Source organism: Ochotona princeps, chromosome 16, assembly GCF_030435755.1.
Source record: "Ochotona princeps isolate mOchPri1 chromosome 16, mOchPri1.hap1, whole genome shotgun sequence".
Classification (NCBI taxonomy): domain Eukaryota; kingdom Metazoa; phylum Chordata; class Mammalia; order Lagomorpha; family Ochotonidae; genus Ochotona; species Ochotona princeps.
In genome coordinates this window covers 45,533,354-45,549,807 of record NC_080847.1, presented here as the reverse complement: position 1 = coordinate 45,549,807, position 16,454 = coordinate 45,533,354, and the positions used below count along the sequence as shown (strand labels likewise).

Sequence of the window (16,454 nt, the reverse complement as noted above, 5' to 3'; positions counted from 1 at the left end):
ACACAGCAGGGCCTAGAGAAGGTCCTGTGCATATCACACAGCCCACAGGGCCATGACTAATTTTTCAAGGATTTGTTTACTATTTACTTGAAAGGGTTACACAAGAGAGCAAGATACACACAGATTTTTCATCTCCTGGTCTACTCCCCAAATGACTGCCATATTGTTCCAGGCCAAGCCAGGAGCCTGGAATCCCACCCAAGTCTTCCATGTCAGCGGCAGAGGAGGTCCATATTTCCAATGCTTTCCTAGGAACACTGGCAGGGAGCTGGACCAGAAGTGGAGCGGTTAAGACTTGAACTGGTGCTCATACTGGATGCCTGTGTTACAGGCAGCAGTTTTACCTCCTACACCACAATGCCAGGAGTGCTACAGGCATTAGTGCCACAAGTCCTAGCACTACTCATGCTTGCCTGGTAGGACAAGGGGACTGGCTTCTCTGTGTCCCACAGCACGCAGACATGGTTACAGTTACCAAAAACCCTCGTGTGATTAATACTCAACTTTGTAAGGACTAAAGACACACCACTTTACTTTAGAAGCTCACATCCACTTACAATCACATACCACCTCCACAAGCTGCTGCAGACCAGACAATGGTGGCCACTGTCAGCACTGCTGACGGCACACTGTCAGGCTCCCCCAGAACCAAAGACAAGCCATCACCCCAAGGCACAGTCCACATTCAAGTGAAACAAACACCTTTTACAGCAAAACCTAGTCCATTAAAATGAAAACCAACAAAGTTACACCAGCTGTCCGTGTAGACACTCAGGACCAGAAGTGAGGAAACGTGATCCCCCAAATGACACAATTGCTCCCCAGAAGTGCATCCTGCTCTGAAGAAATACCTGAAAACAGTTCAACTCAATGACATGCAAGAGAATATAAACTGTTTAAGCAAGTGAGGAAAAAGTAGAGGGCATGAATCAGAAATTAAAGAGATGAAACATTGAAAAGAAATGTTGGCTCTGAAAAGGTCATGAAGAAGCATAGTTGACAACAAGAGAATGGACCAAGTGGGGTGAAGAAGAAACTGATCCAGTCAGACAAAAGTAGAGAAAAGAATGAAGAAAGCCTCTGCAACATGAGACACCATTAAGAGAACAAATATTTGTATACAGAGATACCTGAAGGAGAAAGAGAAAGGAAACCTGTTGTCTTCATATTGATTAAAAAATGGGCAGCGGACTTCAAGCGCCGATGCCCAGACTGAATCCAGATGAGCAGCAAACAGATGAACTACTGTCAGGAACTGCAGATCAAAACCACAGTGAGCTATCACTCATTCTCCGAATGGTTAAAATACCGACTGGAGAGCGTCCAGTGCTGGCGAAGCTGTGGGGAGAGGGGACACTTCTATACTGTTGGTGGGGATGTAAATGACTATAGCCACTGTGGAAAACAGTGTGGAGATTCATTAAACAAAAAAACTAAAAATGGACTTGCCACACAATCCAGCAATCTTATTACTGGAGGTACACCCAAAACACATGCACGCGTGATATCAAAGAAATACATGCACTGCATGTTTACAGTAGCGCTGTTCAAAATAGTTAAAATTTTGACTCAGCCAGGGTACCCATCATCAGATGAGTAGATAAAAAGAAGAGAGGGCAGTGCTGTGGCATAGCACCCTGACACTGGCATCTCATATGGGCACAGGTTCAAGTCCCAGCTGCTCCACTTCTGATCCAGTTCCCTGCTAATGGTCTGGGAAAGCAGTGGAGGATGGCTTCCCAGGGCCCCTGTACCCACATGGAAGACCTGGAAGAAACTCCTGGCTTCCCAGCTTTGAACAGTCCAGTTCTGGCCATGGTGGCCATTTGGGAAGTGAATCAGCAGATGGAAGATCTCTATCAATCTCTCCTTCTCTCTAAATAATTCTTTCAAGTAAAATAAATGCATCTTATTAAAGAAGTAATGAGAAGAAGGCAAGCTGCAGGCATCATAGCACCTGATTATGAAGCATATTCCAAAGCCACAGAAAGTAAAGCAGCATGATATTGGCATAGAAATCAGCACATAGACGAATGGGACATAATAGAGAACTCTGAAATTAATCAACATATATACAGCCAACTTATTTTAACAACGGTAGCAAGAATATACGCACTGGAGAAAGCATCACCTTTTCAATAAACAGTGCATAGGAAGACAAGAATCTGTAGGAAGCTGGGAAACCTTATCGGTATAAAATCATAACCAAATGTAATCCTGTGAGAAAGCTGAGAATTCAGGGCAAAGGCCCTGAAGCAGCTGGAATAGGAAAGCATGAGTGCAGGAAGTCCCTTGTGGGAACACTGGGGAGCCTCACCAGTGTGAAACCGTAACGAGCTCCTGGAACCTAGGCAAAGGCCCTGAAGCAGGTAGGACTTTGACTTCGTAAATGTAAAAGCATTCTGAAATACAGTGCTGAAGTGCCGAGACAGGAGTTCTGCAGAGGAAAAGGAAAACCCGATGCCTAATAGAATTCTTGCAGAAATGAAATAGGAGAATGTCTGCGTCACTTAGGATTTAAGTGGGAACTCGGCCCAGCCGGAGCTTCCCTGCCAGAGGTCATGCTCACGTGGCCATTGGCGATGTCCAGCAGGTCCCGCAGGCGGCAGCCCCGGTGGTGCCTTCGCTCGTAGCAGATGCTGTCTTCCAGGATCACGTAATCTGTGCCGAAAGACCTCAGGAGGGCATGCACTTCCTCTGGAGACCTTTTTGCATATATCTGGTAAACCTGCAAAATAAGCAGAAAACAGAAATACATGTCAATAGTTATGCAGTGGTCCGAGGAACCTCCCACAGCGGGCTGAATGGAAGACCAAACACACAGGTGTCCTCCCTCCTGGCCCAGGCCACTCTCCCTCATCTGCATTCCCGAAACATGCCCGAACACAGTGATTACTTAACCCTGCAAAGAGAGTGTGAGAAGTGCCAAATGCATCTACTATAGAATCCGTTATTTTGAGTTATGATCACTAGTAGGCCAGTTCTGAGAATGCCTCACCAAGAGGGTATGTGGCTGAGGGCTGGGAATTTTGCCCAGCATCTAGGCCACTGGTTGGGACCCCAGCCTCCCTAGTTGGAGTGCCTGGGTTTGGGTCCTGCCTCTACTCCTGGTTCCAACTTCCCACTGGTGCATACACTGGGACGCAGCATGTGATGTGGTTGGGTTCCTGCTATCAAAACGGGAAACCTGAATTGCATTCCTGGCCTACAGGCTCTGATCTCACCACGTTCCCAGTCATTTGGGAAACAAACCAGAAAATGGCAAATCTCTGCCACTCCACCTTTCAAATAAAATATAAAATCTTGTATGTGTTTTTTGTGCGGTTTGTTCTCTACAGTTTGCTGCGTGGGGAGCATGGTGGTCAGCATGGCCCGTGAGACCTTGTGCAAGCTTGAAGAGGTGAGGCAGTGGGGAGCTGGCCAGTCCCTGGGGCTGCCCTTGGAAGGGAGCACCAGTCTCCTGGAGTGAATTTTTGCCAGCACAGGGAGCTGTAAATGCCTCAGTCTGACCCAGGTCTCTCGCTGCCTTCCTGTGTCGAGTAGAGACTTCTCGGATGTGTTCGTCTGCCATGGGTCCTGGGCCACAGCCATGCTATTCGTACTATTAGCCTCTAAACTTCTTTGCTTTAAAAAAAAAATTAACTCTCAGGGATTTAGTTATGGCAATTAAAAAAAATCCAGACTAATATTATGACTTTTGCTATTAAAAAAAGAACACAGGGGCACGGCACCGTGGCCTAGCGGCTAAAGTCCTTGCCTTGAAAGCCCCGGGATCTCATATGGGCGCCGGTTCTAATCCCGGCAGCTCCACTTCCCATCCAGCTCCCTGCTTGTGGCCTGGGAAAGCAGTCGAGGACGGCCCAATGCACTGGGACACTGCACCCGCGTGGAAGACCCGGAAGAGGTTCCTGGTTCCCGGCTTTGGATTGGCTGCGCACTGGCCCGTTGCGGCTCACTTGGGGAGTGAATCATCGGATGGAAGATCTTCCTCTCTGTCTCTCCTCCTTTCTCTGTATATCTGACTTTGTAATAAAAATAAATAAATCTTTAAAAAAAAGAATACAAAAGAATAAAAAAAGTGTGTGTGTGTATAAAACACCTGGATAACAATACTCAGAAAACTCAGAACTTTGTTTTATCTTGAGAGGAAAACCAGTAGCTAGAATGTGGAAGTGGGAAGGAAGGACTTTTCACTGATTCCCTTTGGAATGTCCTGAACTTTAAACATGGCTGTGTTACCTTTTTTAAAAAAAAAAAAAAAAAAAGCAGCAAAGGATGGCCCAAAGCTTTGGGACCTGCACCCACACGGGAGACCCAGAAGAATCTCCTGGCTCCGGGCTTCAGATCAGCTCAGCTCTACCCACTGCCGCCATTTGAAGAGTGAACCAGCAGATGGAAGATCTTTCTCTCTGTCTCTACCTTTCTCTGTAGGTCTGCCTTTCAATAAAAAAATATATTTTTAAAAGACCAACAAAATTAAAAAAAAAAAAAAAAGATTTCTCTTTGAAAGGTAGAATGACTGAGAAAGGAAAAGACAGAGCTATCTTCCATTTGCTGGTTCACTCTCCCCTTGGGACGGGCCAGCCCAAGTCAGGAGCCAGGAACTCCTGGGATGCTGGTGTCCCCAAATGCTGCTACAGCACAATGCCCACTCCTGAGTTATCTATGTAAGACAACAGCACTCATTAGAAATGGTCTATTAACTATGTGACCAGTATGGTCTGATTCCTTTCTTTCCCTCTTTCGTCATCAACTCTGACAGCTTGGTTCTAGAATGCTTTCTTGTGTACATCTCAGGACATTGGTCCTCTGGTGTTTCCTCCAAGTGACAGGAAACTGTAGCCTAAGCACCAAACCCTAGAATTAGAGGACGAAGACACTGTGCACTGAGGGTCAGCACGCCGCCTCGTCTTTGCCAAGTACAGGCTGCTCTACAGGAAGTGGGAAAAGGTGCCTGGGCTCTCACCGCCTTGGTCCGCTCTCTCAGGCTGCTGTCCTCGTAGTGTGGGTGGTTGGTTAAGGTCCGTCCTGTGCACAGCTTCACTCCAGCCAGCAACTGCATGCTTCCGGCAAATACAGCCTTTCTTGGGGTATTAGACCTAAAAGATTTTAGAGTCTGAATTAATTCTACTCTTAAGATTTCCTCAAAGACATGAAAAAAACATCTTTTTTTACTCTCAAGAATTAGTCACATTAGGGAGTGGTGACAGCTTCCAAACAAAACAGGAGGTTGCTTGAGTCCTGGTTTGCACTCAAACTACTCTACAGAAACTTACTGTGACTGCTTCCCACTGGTCCCCAGAGCAGCTGTTGGGATACCTCTGCAGTGCTCACATCATGGGTCTGCTTCCCCACTGAGTCCTCCTTCTGCATGAGTCCTGCGACCCTGAGCCTCTGGCTCCCAGCTGAGCCCGCTGCCCACTGCTGCTACTGTCCACCTGCAGCCCTGAGCCTCGGGCTCCCAGCTGAGCCCGCTACCCACTGCCGCTGTCTACCTGCAGCCCTGAGCCTCAGGATCCCAGCTGAGCCCGCTACCCACTGCCGCTACTGTCCACCTGCAGCCCCGAGCCTCGGGCTCCCAGCTGAGCCCGCTACCCACTGCTGCTACTGTCCCAAAAAGCTCAAAGCCTGCTGCTGCTTTTCTCTACTGGACTTGAATAAATGGCTACCTAGAGTAAAACACGGCAAACGAGCTGAGAACTGCAGGGGATCACGAGTCAAATACTAGGGGATTTGTTGGGTCAGAACCCCACAGACATCACTATAAATGACTTTGAAGAAAAACAGAACCAGAAAAAAAAATAGAAGACACTGCCATAGTGAGTATTGTTCTACTGAGTATGGAGACGGACACACAGTATTTCTGCTGCGTGTACATGGTATTTCATACATGTCTTTGCTTTGGTCCTGATCATCAGAGCCTGTGTCAGGTAGTTTAAGGCATTTAGGGTCCCCTAATGTCAAAGCACAACCTCGCTTTGCAGTTCTCACCAGGCCAGGGGTCTCTGCCGCTGACTGGGGTGTGGTGGGCGGTGAGGGAAGACTCCAAGAATGCAGTCAAAGCTTCCGGCCTTTCCCTGCACTGGGGGTGTGGTGAGGTGGGGCAAATCCCAGGCACTGACTTCATTCTATTTTCTTAAATTTCATTCTTTTCCGGAGTCACAAACCGAGGAGGTGTTATCTCAGGGTGGAGGAAACAACAGCTGTTCTAGTATTTCTTTCCAACACGGGATTCCGTTTCTGACCAACTCGTCACACTGCAGGACACATTCACCCCTGGGGCGGGGAAGGGAACTCCATGCCTGCCGCACTGAGTGGAAACTGTAGACACAGGACGGAAGGGTCTCAGCGAGATCCTCCAAGGTCACTGCCCTCTGCAGACAAAGCTGCGGCCAGCTGTGCTCCTCGCTGTTTGCAGAGAGCGAGGCAGGAGGCGTGCTTTGGTGCTGAGGTTTCTGAGAGACGCCTCCCCACTTGTACACTCCCCACCAGAGGTCTGGTCATTCCAGCTGAATGCTAAGACCACAGTGTGAATCATGACATTCACAAAGAATTCACTTTTGGAAAATTCAAAATTCTATTTTTACAATGACACCTTCATCTCCTTATGTTCCAATATTTCTTTGTGAGGAAGCAGGTGAGTGGGATGACTACGAGCAGTCTGCGCGTTCCCTTACCCAGGCCTGGCTGGGATGTGGATGCAGAGAGAACTTCCTGCCTGAGTGTGGCCGCATTTGTCGGGCTCTGACACTTGGGTGTGGGGGACAAAAAGCACACACCTTGGCCCTGTCCCTCTCCTACCACCACCTTACTGCAAATCTGACGTTTGTCCCACAGGGTCAGAATAGAGCAGGGTTTCCGGGGAACATACTGACGGTAAATGGAGCTCCTTAGTGAAATATTTTTCAGAAATTCAGTTAAGTCAAAGAAAGCTAAGTGCTTATTCTGGGCCTTTATATCCTCATCGTTTCCAGTGCACCACAACTGCTACAGAGTATTAAAGAGGAACAAGCAGGAATGAAAGGAAATGCCTCGGCTTCTCCAGCCACTCTTTTTGTACATTCTCAGCTGGCATCCAGCATTCTGCTGTGAGAAACCATACAATGACAATCACATGTTAGTGCCAAGAAGTGGCTGTCTTTGGGTCCTCTGAACTGGACAGATTTCGAAGGGCAGAGAAAAAACAAGTGTGGTTTCTAAGTCTGACAGTGCCTGAGGCAGAAGCAAGAGCTCACAGGGCACACAATCTTGGCTCCTGAGGTGTGATAGCCTGAAGGGATCAAGCCGCTTTTCCCACTGGAGAGACACATCCAGCAGCTGGGCGTCCAACATCTGTCAACACCAGCCTGTCTTGGCACTGCTGCTTTGGATGTGTAACAGGGATTGGCATCGGGATGCACAGAGCTGTTCAGTGTGCACTCCCCACGGACGGCAGGGGCAGCCGATCAAGACCCAGCCAGGGACAGAGGACGCTGTCTGCGTCCTGGGCTGTAGGTGTAACACGCAGATGAACTGCAACATTCACAAAGGTGTCAATAGGAGAGGGACTACTGAGGGACTACTATGCTGGGTAGGCTAAGGTGGGATGAAAACTTGTATTCAGGAACCTTACTGGTAAACAGTACCAGATTCAGCGCCTGTTCAATGCAAACCCTGCCAAATAAGCCACTAATGTTATGGATGTTTGCTGTAGACCTTTATCTGTGCTGGCATTGAGATGAGACCCTGCGTAGTGCCCACCTGTAACGCTTGGCAGGTCTCAGAACAGCTGTGGGCCAACAGCAGGCAGGCAGTGGGAGAGCATAAAGAAAGGGAAAACTAGAATTTGTGTGGGTGTATGCTCTCTGCAGTGTGTTGGAAAGTCTAAAAAAAACACATAGTCAACTTGTTGAAACTGTGAGTGAAATAATCCTTTGGACAGCTAACCTACTTTCTCAGACCCTGGCTTCTCTTAAAGTAACACAATTCCAGTTTCCAAGCGTCTGTCAGATGAGTCAGGAATACTACTTTGAAAACTGGCTTTCCAAGGATCGCAGAGATGACACTGGTTCTGTTGGACCTGTTTTTATGTGCTGGCCTCATGGTGCATCTGGAACATGGCATTGCTACTTTAAATATTCAAACAAATGCAAAAGTAAAGACCACAAGCAAAGTAGAACAAGATGAAAAACAGTCACACATTGTTTTCCAAGCTTTGAGAAACCTACATTTACTGCATTTTATATTGTCTGTGGTCAAAGGGGCAGAGAGAGGGATAAGGCAGTCTTAGTCCTGAGTTACAGACGGGGCACCGGGCGTCCCTCCGCCACACGCTGTGCTCTGCCTCCGGAGCAGCTAACGCGCTCTTAACCACTGAGTGACACTTCTCTATTATGGGAAAACAAAGCAATTTTTACAAATGCTTCAACAAATGATGTATAAAATGAAAGGATAATTTGTTTTTATAGCTCTCTGCCAAGCTCCATAGCGGCTGCCCAACCTGCAAACAATTCATTCTGCAGAAAATGTCACTAAAAGATGACAAGGACTCACAGGTCAAATGGATCTACATTACTTAATTTAAATGTCATTCCAGGAAGACCTGATGGCATTTTGGACAAATAATCCCAATTATTTCTGAAGCTCTAAACTTCAACATGTTAATTACTGTTGAACTAATGGGTAAACTGAGCATTGTAATGTTAGGTATGAACAGTTGCTCTCTTTATCCTTCAAACATTTATACAATTGGGCCCGGCACCGTGGCCTGGCGGCTAAAGTCCTCGCCTTGAAAGCCCCAGGACCTCATATGGGCGCCGGTTCTAATCCCAGCTGCTCCACTTCCCATCCAGCTCCCTGCTTGTGGCCTGGGAAAGCAGTCGAGGATGGCCCAATGCATTGGGACCCTGCACCCGTGTGAGAGACCCAGAAGAGGTTCCTGGTTCCCGGCTTTGGATTGGCTGCGCACTGGCCCGTTGCGGCTCACTTGGGGAGTGAATCATCGGACAGAAGATCTTCCTCTCTATCTCTCCTCCTCTGTGTATATCTGACTTTGTAATAAAAATAAATAAATCTTTAAATTATACAATTACACAAGTGCTACAAAATGATTCATTACATATCAAAAAAGAGGCTTGCAGACACTTACGGTCCGAACTAGGCTGGCATCATGTGTTAACTACAAAGTCTTTCTGCCTTGACTGAAAAGTGTGAAAGGAATCTGGTATACGGCCTTTCAGTCCCACTGAGGAAGCTGCCTGTGCGGCCTTGCTCCTGCACAGAGGCCATCTGCGAAAGCTCCAGAAATCAAGCAGACGCAACAGTCAGATCGACCTGGGAGCAAGGACTGAACCAGGGCCTGTAGCGCACTTGGCTTTGTAGACTGAGCATGCTGTCTAATCACACAAAATCTGTCACCATGCTGCCTGGCCGGATCCCACACAGCAGGGTTTCAAGCTGTGTAGCCCCACCAAAAAGGGTAGCTGGAAGCACGGGCAAGAAGCTTGCGGCCCCGCAGCATGCTGGGGAAGGCAGGCAGCCAGGTGAGCCTGTGGCTGCGGTGCAGGAGGCACAGCCTTCTGGGTTCCTGCCTCTCTCAGGAAGCGTGGCCAGAGCGACCATATCTGGGGACCCACCTTCAGCAAAAATATCCTTGACAGATTAAAATGCTTTTAATTACAGAGTCAAAAATATCCTTTTAAAAAAGAGAAATTTAATTCTTAAATATCTGTGCTTTTACATTTAAATCTCCATGCCTTTAAGCAATGATGGAGAAGTAGAAGACAGAATATTTCCCTATGACTAAAAATCAAATTCGCCCCCCAAAGTTTTCCACTAAACGTGTTAAGCGTCTCAAAAATCCACAAGTCGAGTTGAGAGTAAGCACAGAGAGAGAATGAAACCGTAGTGTTGTGAGGAGGCTGCTGTTTACACTGATGAAGACGCACTGCTTGCCATCAGGGTTCCATTCTTAAGGCAGTGCCTTAACACCTGCAGCCTAGGACCAAGCGCACGGAGCAAGCACAGGACTTCAAAAGTTATCTAGCTTCAGACAACAAGGCTTCAGCATCATCAAGAAATCCAGACTCCTCAGCTGTAACTCCTCTCATGATGCCATCCTAATACGGTGCTCTGGACCTGTCCTGGAGGTACTAGCCTACTAACGCTCATACTGGGCCCATGACGGGGTCGAGGCTACAGCATCCTTCAACCTGTCCTGACGGCAGAGAGATGCCCTCAGCAACCACGGGGAAGCCCAGTGTCTCTGTAGTACGCGTGCATGCCGTTTGCTCCAGGGTCAAGTCCACGAAGCAGAGAGGACAGGTAAGCTCCTTGCAGCGCCTCACGCCAGTCGTTACTACTTCTCTGAGTACTGCTGCATCCTGACCACGGTCCACACGATGCCAGCGTGACTGCGCCGACAAAGGACAGTCATCTGGGAACATCCACTTTGACGTCCAGCCTGGGGCCCCCAGGAGTCTGACTGCTCCCCTTCCAGGAGCATAGGCACCGTGTGACCAGTCGACACAGCAGCACCATCTACACTAGCGAAGACATGGAAACACCCCAGATGTCAGTCGGAAGAGGAGTGGATAAAGAAACTGTGCTACATCTACTCACTGGAATACTACTCAGCCATTTACAATTCTACCATTTGCAATAGAATGGTCCCAACTAGATACCATTATGCTCAGTGAACTGAACCAATTCAAAAAGTACCAATATCATATGTTGTCCCTGATGTAAGGCAAACTGCATACAAAACACAAGATCAAAAGATATATCAACATGCATGGACAGTCATGTAGAGCAACTGAGACTATCATACTGAGATGTGAAAACACAATGCAGTGTGCATCTCTACTTCCAAATAAAAAATGCACTCCTAATGAAACTGTTAAATATATCCTGACAATAGGATGCTGGACTCTCTGTAACTGTCTATACCTACCATGTCAGGATACAGTTAAATAGCAGAATGATGGACTTATGATAGTTTTTGAAGAACTTTTCTATTTTAATAATATAGGGGAAATCAGCAGGGGCATGAGAACTGGGGAGAGGGAAGGAATTTGGGGAGAAGAAATCCTGGAGCCTATGGGACTGTACCATAAAAGCAAACAAACAAACAAATCAGGGCAGGATAAAAAAGTTAAAGTACATTCACTTGTGCTTAGTACAGAGGCTAGATCAGAGCTGATTTAATTGTTGATGTAAACAAACACACTCTGTGTCTACATAGACCCTCTTTTGGCACAGATTCATCATCACTTAGCTTATTTCGCAAACATGCCTGGCAGCTATTTTTGCAAAAAAATGACAATTTAGATATGAAGACTTTTAGGGGAAAACAGGCAAGATTGGATTATAACAGAAGCAAACGTGGGTGACACTGGGAATCCTTTAGCTTCTGAGAATTAAGTCAAGAGAGTATGTCTGAAAGGCATTAGCGCGGAGGGAGCTGCTGGTCCAGGAGCAGTGGGGGAATGACGGTCCTGTCCCACATCAGAGGAGCAATAGGCCTACACACTGCCTTTTCCACACAACCTTTCGCAGCCAAGAAACATCACTCTTGGTACTTCCCTCAGTGCAACAGCACAGCGCAGAGGCAGAGAGCACAGCCGGTCCGGCAGAGGCAAGGACAAACTCGGGCTCTGCTAGAATCCCTTTCTGACTACTGTACAGAACTCCAAGGCTGGGAAGTGGACACGCGAGTGGGCACAGTGCCTATCTTGGTGGATCTGAAATGTCAGCCATTCACTCGCATCATCTTAAAAAAAACCCAGAAAAAATATAAGCCTCACCCACAGGGCACTTGTCATAAATTTCCAGTCGACTATGGTTAGTGCAAAAGTAATTAGCTTTCCTTTACTACGAACAACTTTCCTTTCCTATACACAATAAATACAGAAGGAATTATTTACTCTATATAATCATTTACCATGATTTAAAAATAAAGACAAAAAGCATGGCTTAGCAACTCCCAGTGCTAGAAATATGTGAAAAATTATTACTGTATCCTCTCCAACCAGGTCCAACATTGGGACCAGAGCCACATATATATTTTAGACATAAATCTCTATAAAATCCATGTATTGTACTCAAGAGACCTACGCTATCAAACATTTAGCATCTCTTACCACACAGGCAGTGCTAAACTGTACTGGTTAGTAAACATTAGTCAGGAAAAAGTGCCAATATGGCCACTAAAATTCTAAGCGATGGAGACAATGCAGCCAATGTTTTTTTCAGAGTATGTTGCTTAAGATTTGCAACATCTATTTATACATGAATAATTATACGGCTGCTGTGGGCTGTAAAGTAGGAAAATACAGTCATGCTGGGCATGGGAGGGCTGCTTTTGGGTAGAAAAGCCAATTTTTTTTTTTCTGGCAGAAGGCAGGTTCCACAAGGCTTTGGATCACGTGACTCTCACACCAATGCTGAGGCAGAGCAAGAGTGCAGGAAAAGAAAGAACCGATGCAGTGTGACTGAGGGACAAAGTCTGAGCTTCTGTTTCTCAAATTTTCTAGGCCCGGGCGTGGGCAATATGATTAGTTACACTGAAATCTGCACTCAGCTCTTTTGTTTCCAGTTAACTGGGTTTCAAGTGTAATTTTTAAATAATCAAGAAGAGAATATCTTCTGGTGTCAACATTAACAGATAATGTGAGTGGCGTTAAAAAGAAAACAGTGATCAAGCTGGGAGAGAATGAAGCACTTTAGTTCATGTCCAGTTCCATCTGAAATCTATTCCCTCATCCTACTTTGTTCTCTAAAGAAGTGTTTTCTTCAAGCGATACCATCAGAAAGAATATTTCTGCAATAGAAAGTATACAGAGTTTTAAAGAAGAGTCCGATAAAAATGTTTGACATTTAGGTAAAAACAAACCAAAACCAAAAACCCCAAAAACAAACATGGTCTATAGTGACTCTTAAAAGGCACTTAAAATTTTAAAGGTTAAAAAAATAATCCTCTTACTTAATCCAGTTCATCAGCTCCACTGTATCTGGGTCATAGAATTCTCTCAACTCGGAGAGCTCATCCATCATTCCTGGCCAGAACTGAAATTAAACACAAAAAACAAAAACAAAATCCACCCCTATACCCACAACTACCACTAAGAGTAGATTAAAAAAAAAAAAAGGCAAGGTGGGGGGATGACAAAACTGTACTTAAATTATAAACTAAATAAACATGACAACTAGAATGTAAAACGACTTCACCTCTGTGTCAGCTCTCTTAGCACAAATGAGCTAGAAGTCCAAGGCAAGTTCCTAAACTTGTGCGAGAGCTAATTAGGACTAGAGGTGTTTGTCAACTTTTAAAAACGAGATTTTACTCTGGTAAAAGTTCTATTGTAGGGGGTGTTAGTAATCTAGTACAACATGACTGTGATTTGACAAGCGTACCAACCACTGGAAAGCTCACAGCATGGAATTAACATCATGCAATCCACCTTTGGATGCAGAAGGTACCCTGTGGGAGATGGTACTGAGAACAGAATCTCATTCCGTCCTCAGGCAGCAGTGCCACGGGAGCTGGTTTCTCACTTTATGAGTGAGGCAGGCTCAGTGATATCACTAAACCGTGAGCTGGATCCGACTCTAAATCCAGTTCCATTTTCAATCCATAATGTCATGATCAGACGTTATTAAACTACACATCTCATCACGTGATTTGGAGTGCATGAATACAGCTGGTCATCTGAGAGTAGGACTCTCAGCGGGGATCTGTGCTCTGATAACCGTGTTCGCACTCCTGTTACATCCTGGTCGCCTAAGTTACCTAATACCACGGAGAGCCAACGGAAAAACTACACTCAGCCTGCCAACTCAGCAAATGTAACGTAAGTCCATCTAATCCGACAATTCCTGGTTATTCTATCAAATGGCAGTTGGTGTGCTCATCTAGCTACTTCCTAAGGTTGAATGTGGAATTCGTTTCACATACTGGCCTAGAAGACTGGTGCAGTATACCCATTCTTCAGCTGTGCTGAAATCCAGTCATGTCTCTAATGAACCTCTAAGCAGAACCAAAGTAATCAGGGACTGGTTCATGGCTGGACTTTGGCCTAGTAACATTTGGAACCTGTCCCCTCATGTTTGGCCAATTTTCCTGCTATTTCACATCTTGTTTCCTGGGCATGTGAATCAGAAAAATTGCTGGTGACAGGATCAGGTGATGGCCCTTTTGGTTCCAGCTTTTGGAAGAGATGAAATAAAAAGTTCAGATTAGATGATAGCTTTGTAAGATTTCAGTAATCCATTCTCCCTATGAATTTGAAAATCAACAGAGCATCAACAAGATGCTCTAATTTTTTTAGTAGAAAACATTTGAAATCTGTGGTCTCCATGAATACTACATATTTTTCCAGTTTGAAAGTTGGTGGCGTTAATTCTGACAACGTTAAAATCTCTTAAGAACATTGTGGCAAACCCTGTAAACAATGCAAAAGTAAGTGCTGGATTAACTAAATGCCATTTTTAAGCAATCAGTGGTATATGTAGGATTTTAGCAGCCCAAATAAGTTAATCAAGGCCAGAATAATAATTCTGTTAAACCCTTGACTCCAGAGGGGAGACTAGCACATGCCTGTCCTTTTTAATAGGATTACCCCCAAAGAGAGATACAGCAAAGCTGGTATTATGAACAAGAAACTGAAAAACTAACTCATTATGACTGCTAGGTAAGACTCGAATCAGGATTTGAAATAAATTCACCTGACTTGCACATCGATAACTGGAAAACAGGCTTGGTTTCAAAGAAACCCTTCATACACATAACACCACGTTTTCTGATTTTTCTATTTCACTAGTTTTGAGGAGATGAGAGACTTACACCATGTTGTGCAGCAAGAACTGCAGGTGTCAGCGCCTCTTGGAGCCCCGTAATTGCGCCAAGGAAGGGATGAGGCTCTTTGGAAGTTTCTTCAAAAGTTTCTTTAGAACACGAATTCCCCCACTCAGGGAAAATTTGCAAGGATTTCCTGGGCCTGCCATTCTGAGTGGTAAGACTGGTTCGTCGATGTAGCACTGACTCCCCAAAGCAGTGAGGAGAGGCATTCTGATCCTCCTGAACCTAGGGGATGGCTGACAACATTAGAGACATCTGTGGTTGTGGCATTAGTGGGGAGAATGACTGGACCCACTGGGTGGAAGTAGGGAGGTGGCTGAACATCCTACAGTCCCCAGGGCACTGCTGAGAGACCCTGCTCACACTACCTGCTGGGACAGCAGTGTGGAGTGGAGGCATGGTTCAGATATGAACTCCGGCACTCTGCCTGCACGCCCCAACATCTGGATCCCTAAGAGGCTCTGAGGGAATGCTGCTGTTGCAGGGCTGGGGACCTTGTGCAGAGTTGAGGCTCTGCACAGCCTGTTTCTTCCACAGCGTCTTCATCTCTCTAATCAAGGACAAGAGACCCAAATCCTCAGACAGTTTGTAAGAAAATCAAGAAAATGCCAGTAAGTAGCTGAGACATGGCCCCTACAGCTACAGACAAAAAGATCACTGCGGCTCACGTGCGAGAGTTACTTTTTCTGTGAGGAGTGTATCTGAACCTTAAAAATCAATGTGCAGAGGTGTCCGACTCCTAACTAAACAAACCCTGTACGTAACAGTGAAGTGTTGCCTTCCACAGGATTTAAGCTTTTATTATTATTTTTATTACACTAGAACAATAAAACTCCCAGCAACAAGGAAGCAAAGATCTATTTCTGTGTTTTCCACTATCTGAGCTCTACCCATACTAGCAACTGTTTTAATGGTCAGGGATTTGACAGAACATAAACCAAATGCTTCTTTTCAACCTAAAACCTTCCCTTCATGAAATCTTATGTGAACATGTATGCAAATGACACCAAAAGCTAAGCTGCTTCAGCTGTCCTTAACCCTCCCGGTGGGCCAGCCCCAAAGGCTAGTCCCACCAAATCAGGGGCTCCTCAGGGTCAACTGTGAACGCTGCTGTTCTAGTATAAAATAAGACAAAGGAAAACAAATACAAACTTTAAAATGTTTTTTTTTTGTTTTTAAAGGAGCAAGAGCTCATTTGGGTAAAATGATCTGTGTTACGGGCCTAGGTAGTCAGCGACATGACTTGAGAGTCGCACAGCGGTCAGCTTGGTCAGCGACCACTGGCCCTGACAGAGGAGTCTCACAGCCGAAGGAAGCATGGTTCACGCTACTTTCGGGATCCATCAGCTCAGAGCACCAGGAGTTTTACAACTTCCAACTGGAAGTGGAGGAACAGATAAGAAGGCCCAATTCTGGACTGTATGTATTTACGTGTGTGTTTTCTTACAAAGATAAGCATCTAAGAAAGCACACAGATTTAAAGAAATCACATCTGAAAGTCTCTTAACACTGTATTATATAGATCAAGTAATGGGAGAAATATTTTCTACTTATGTCAAAGTAGCTGTGAAAACTTGATCACATTTTGCATTAGCTGAATAGTAATGGTCAAAATGAA

General features: G+C 45.7%; 1 protein-coding gene and 1 long non-coding RNA gene across 5 annotated transcripts in view; both read right to left on the bottom strand.

Moving 5' to 3' along the window:
• The window catches only part of DPY19L3 (dpy-19 like C-mannosyltransferase 3), a 78,809-nt gene that overhangs the window by 5,473 nt on the left and 56,882 nt on the right, over positions 1-16,454 (bottom strand). For all 4 annotated transcript variants that reach the window (XM_004595004.4, XM_058674495.1, XM_058674494.1 and 1 more), the window contains 3 exons: positions 12,962-13,044; positions 4,967-5,099; positions 2,570-2,728 (listed from right to left, as the gene is read on the bottom strand). In XM_004595004.4, coding sequence (XP_004595061.2) covers positions 2,570-2,728; positions 4,967-5,099; positions 12,962-13,044 — 375 coding nt within the window. The remainder of the gene's footprint in view (positions 1-2,569; positions 2,729-4,966; positions 5,100-12,961; positions 13,045-16,454) is intronic.
• LOC131482216 (uncharacterized) lies at positions 5,182-6,097 on the bottom strand. Its single transcript, XR_009246812.1, has 3 exons — positions 5,609-6,097; positions 5,439-5,491; positions 5,182-5,378 (listed from the first exon to the last, which is right to left on the bottom strand). It is a non-coding gene; the product is annotated as an uncharacterized LOC131482216 (long non-coding RNA).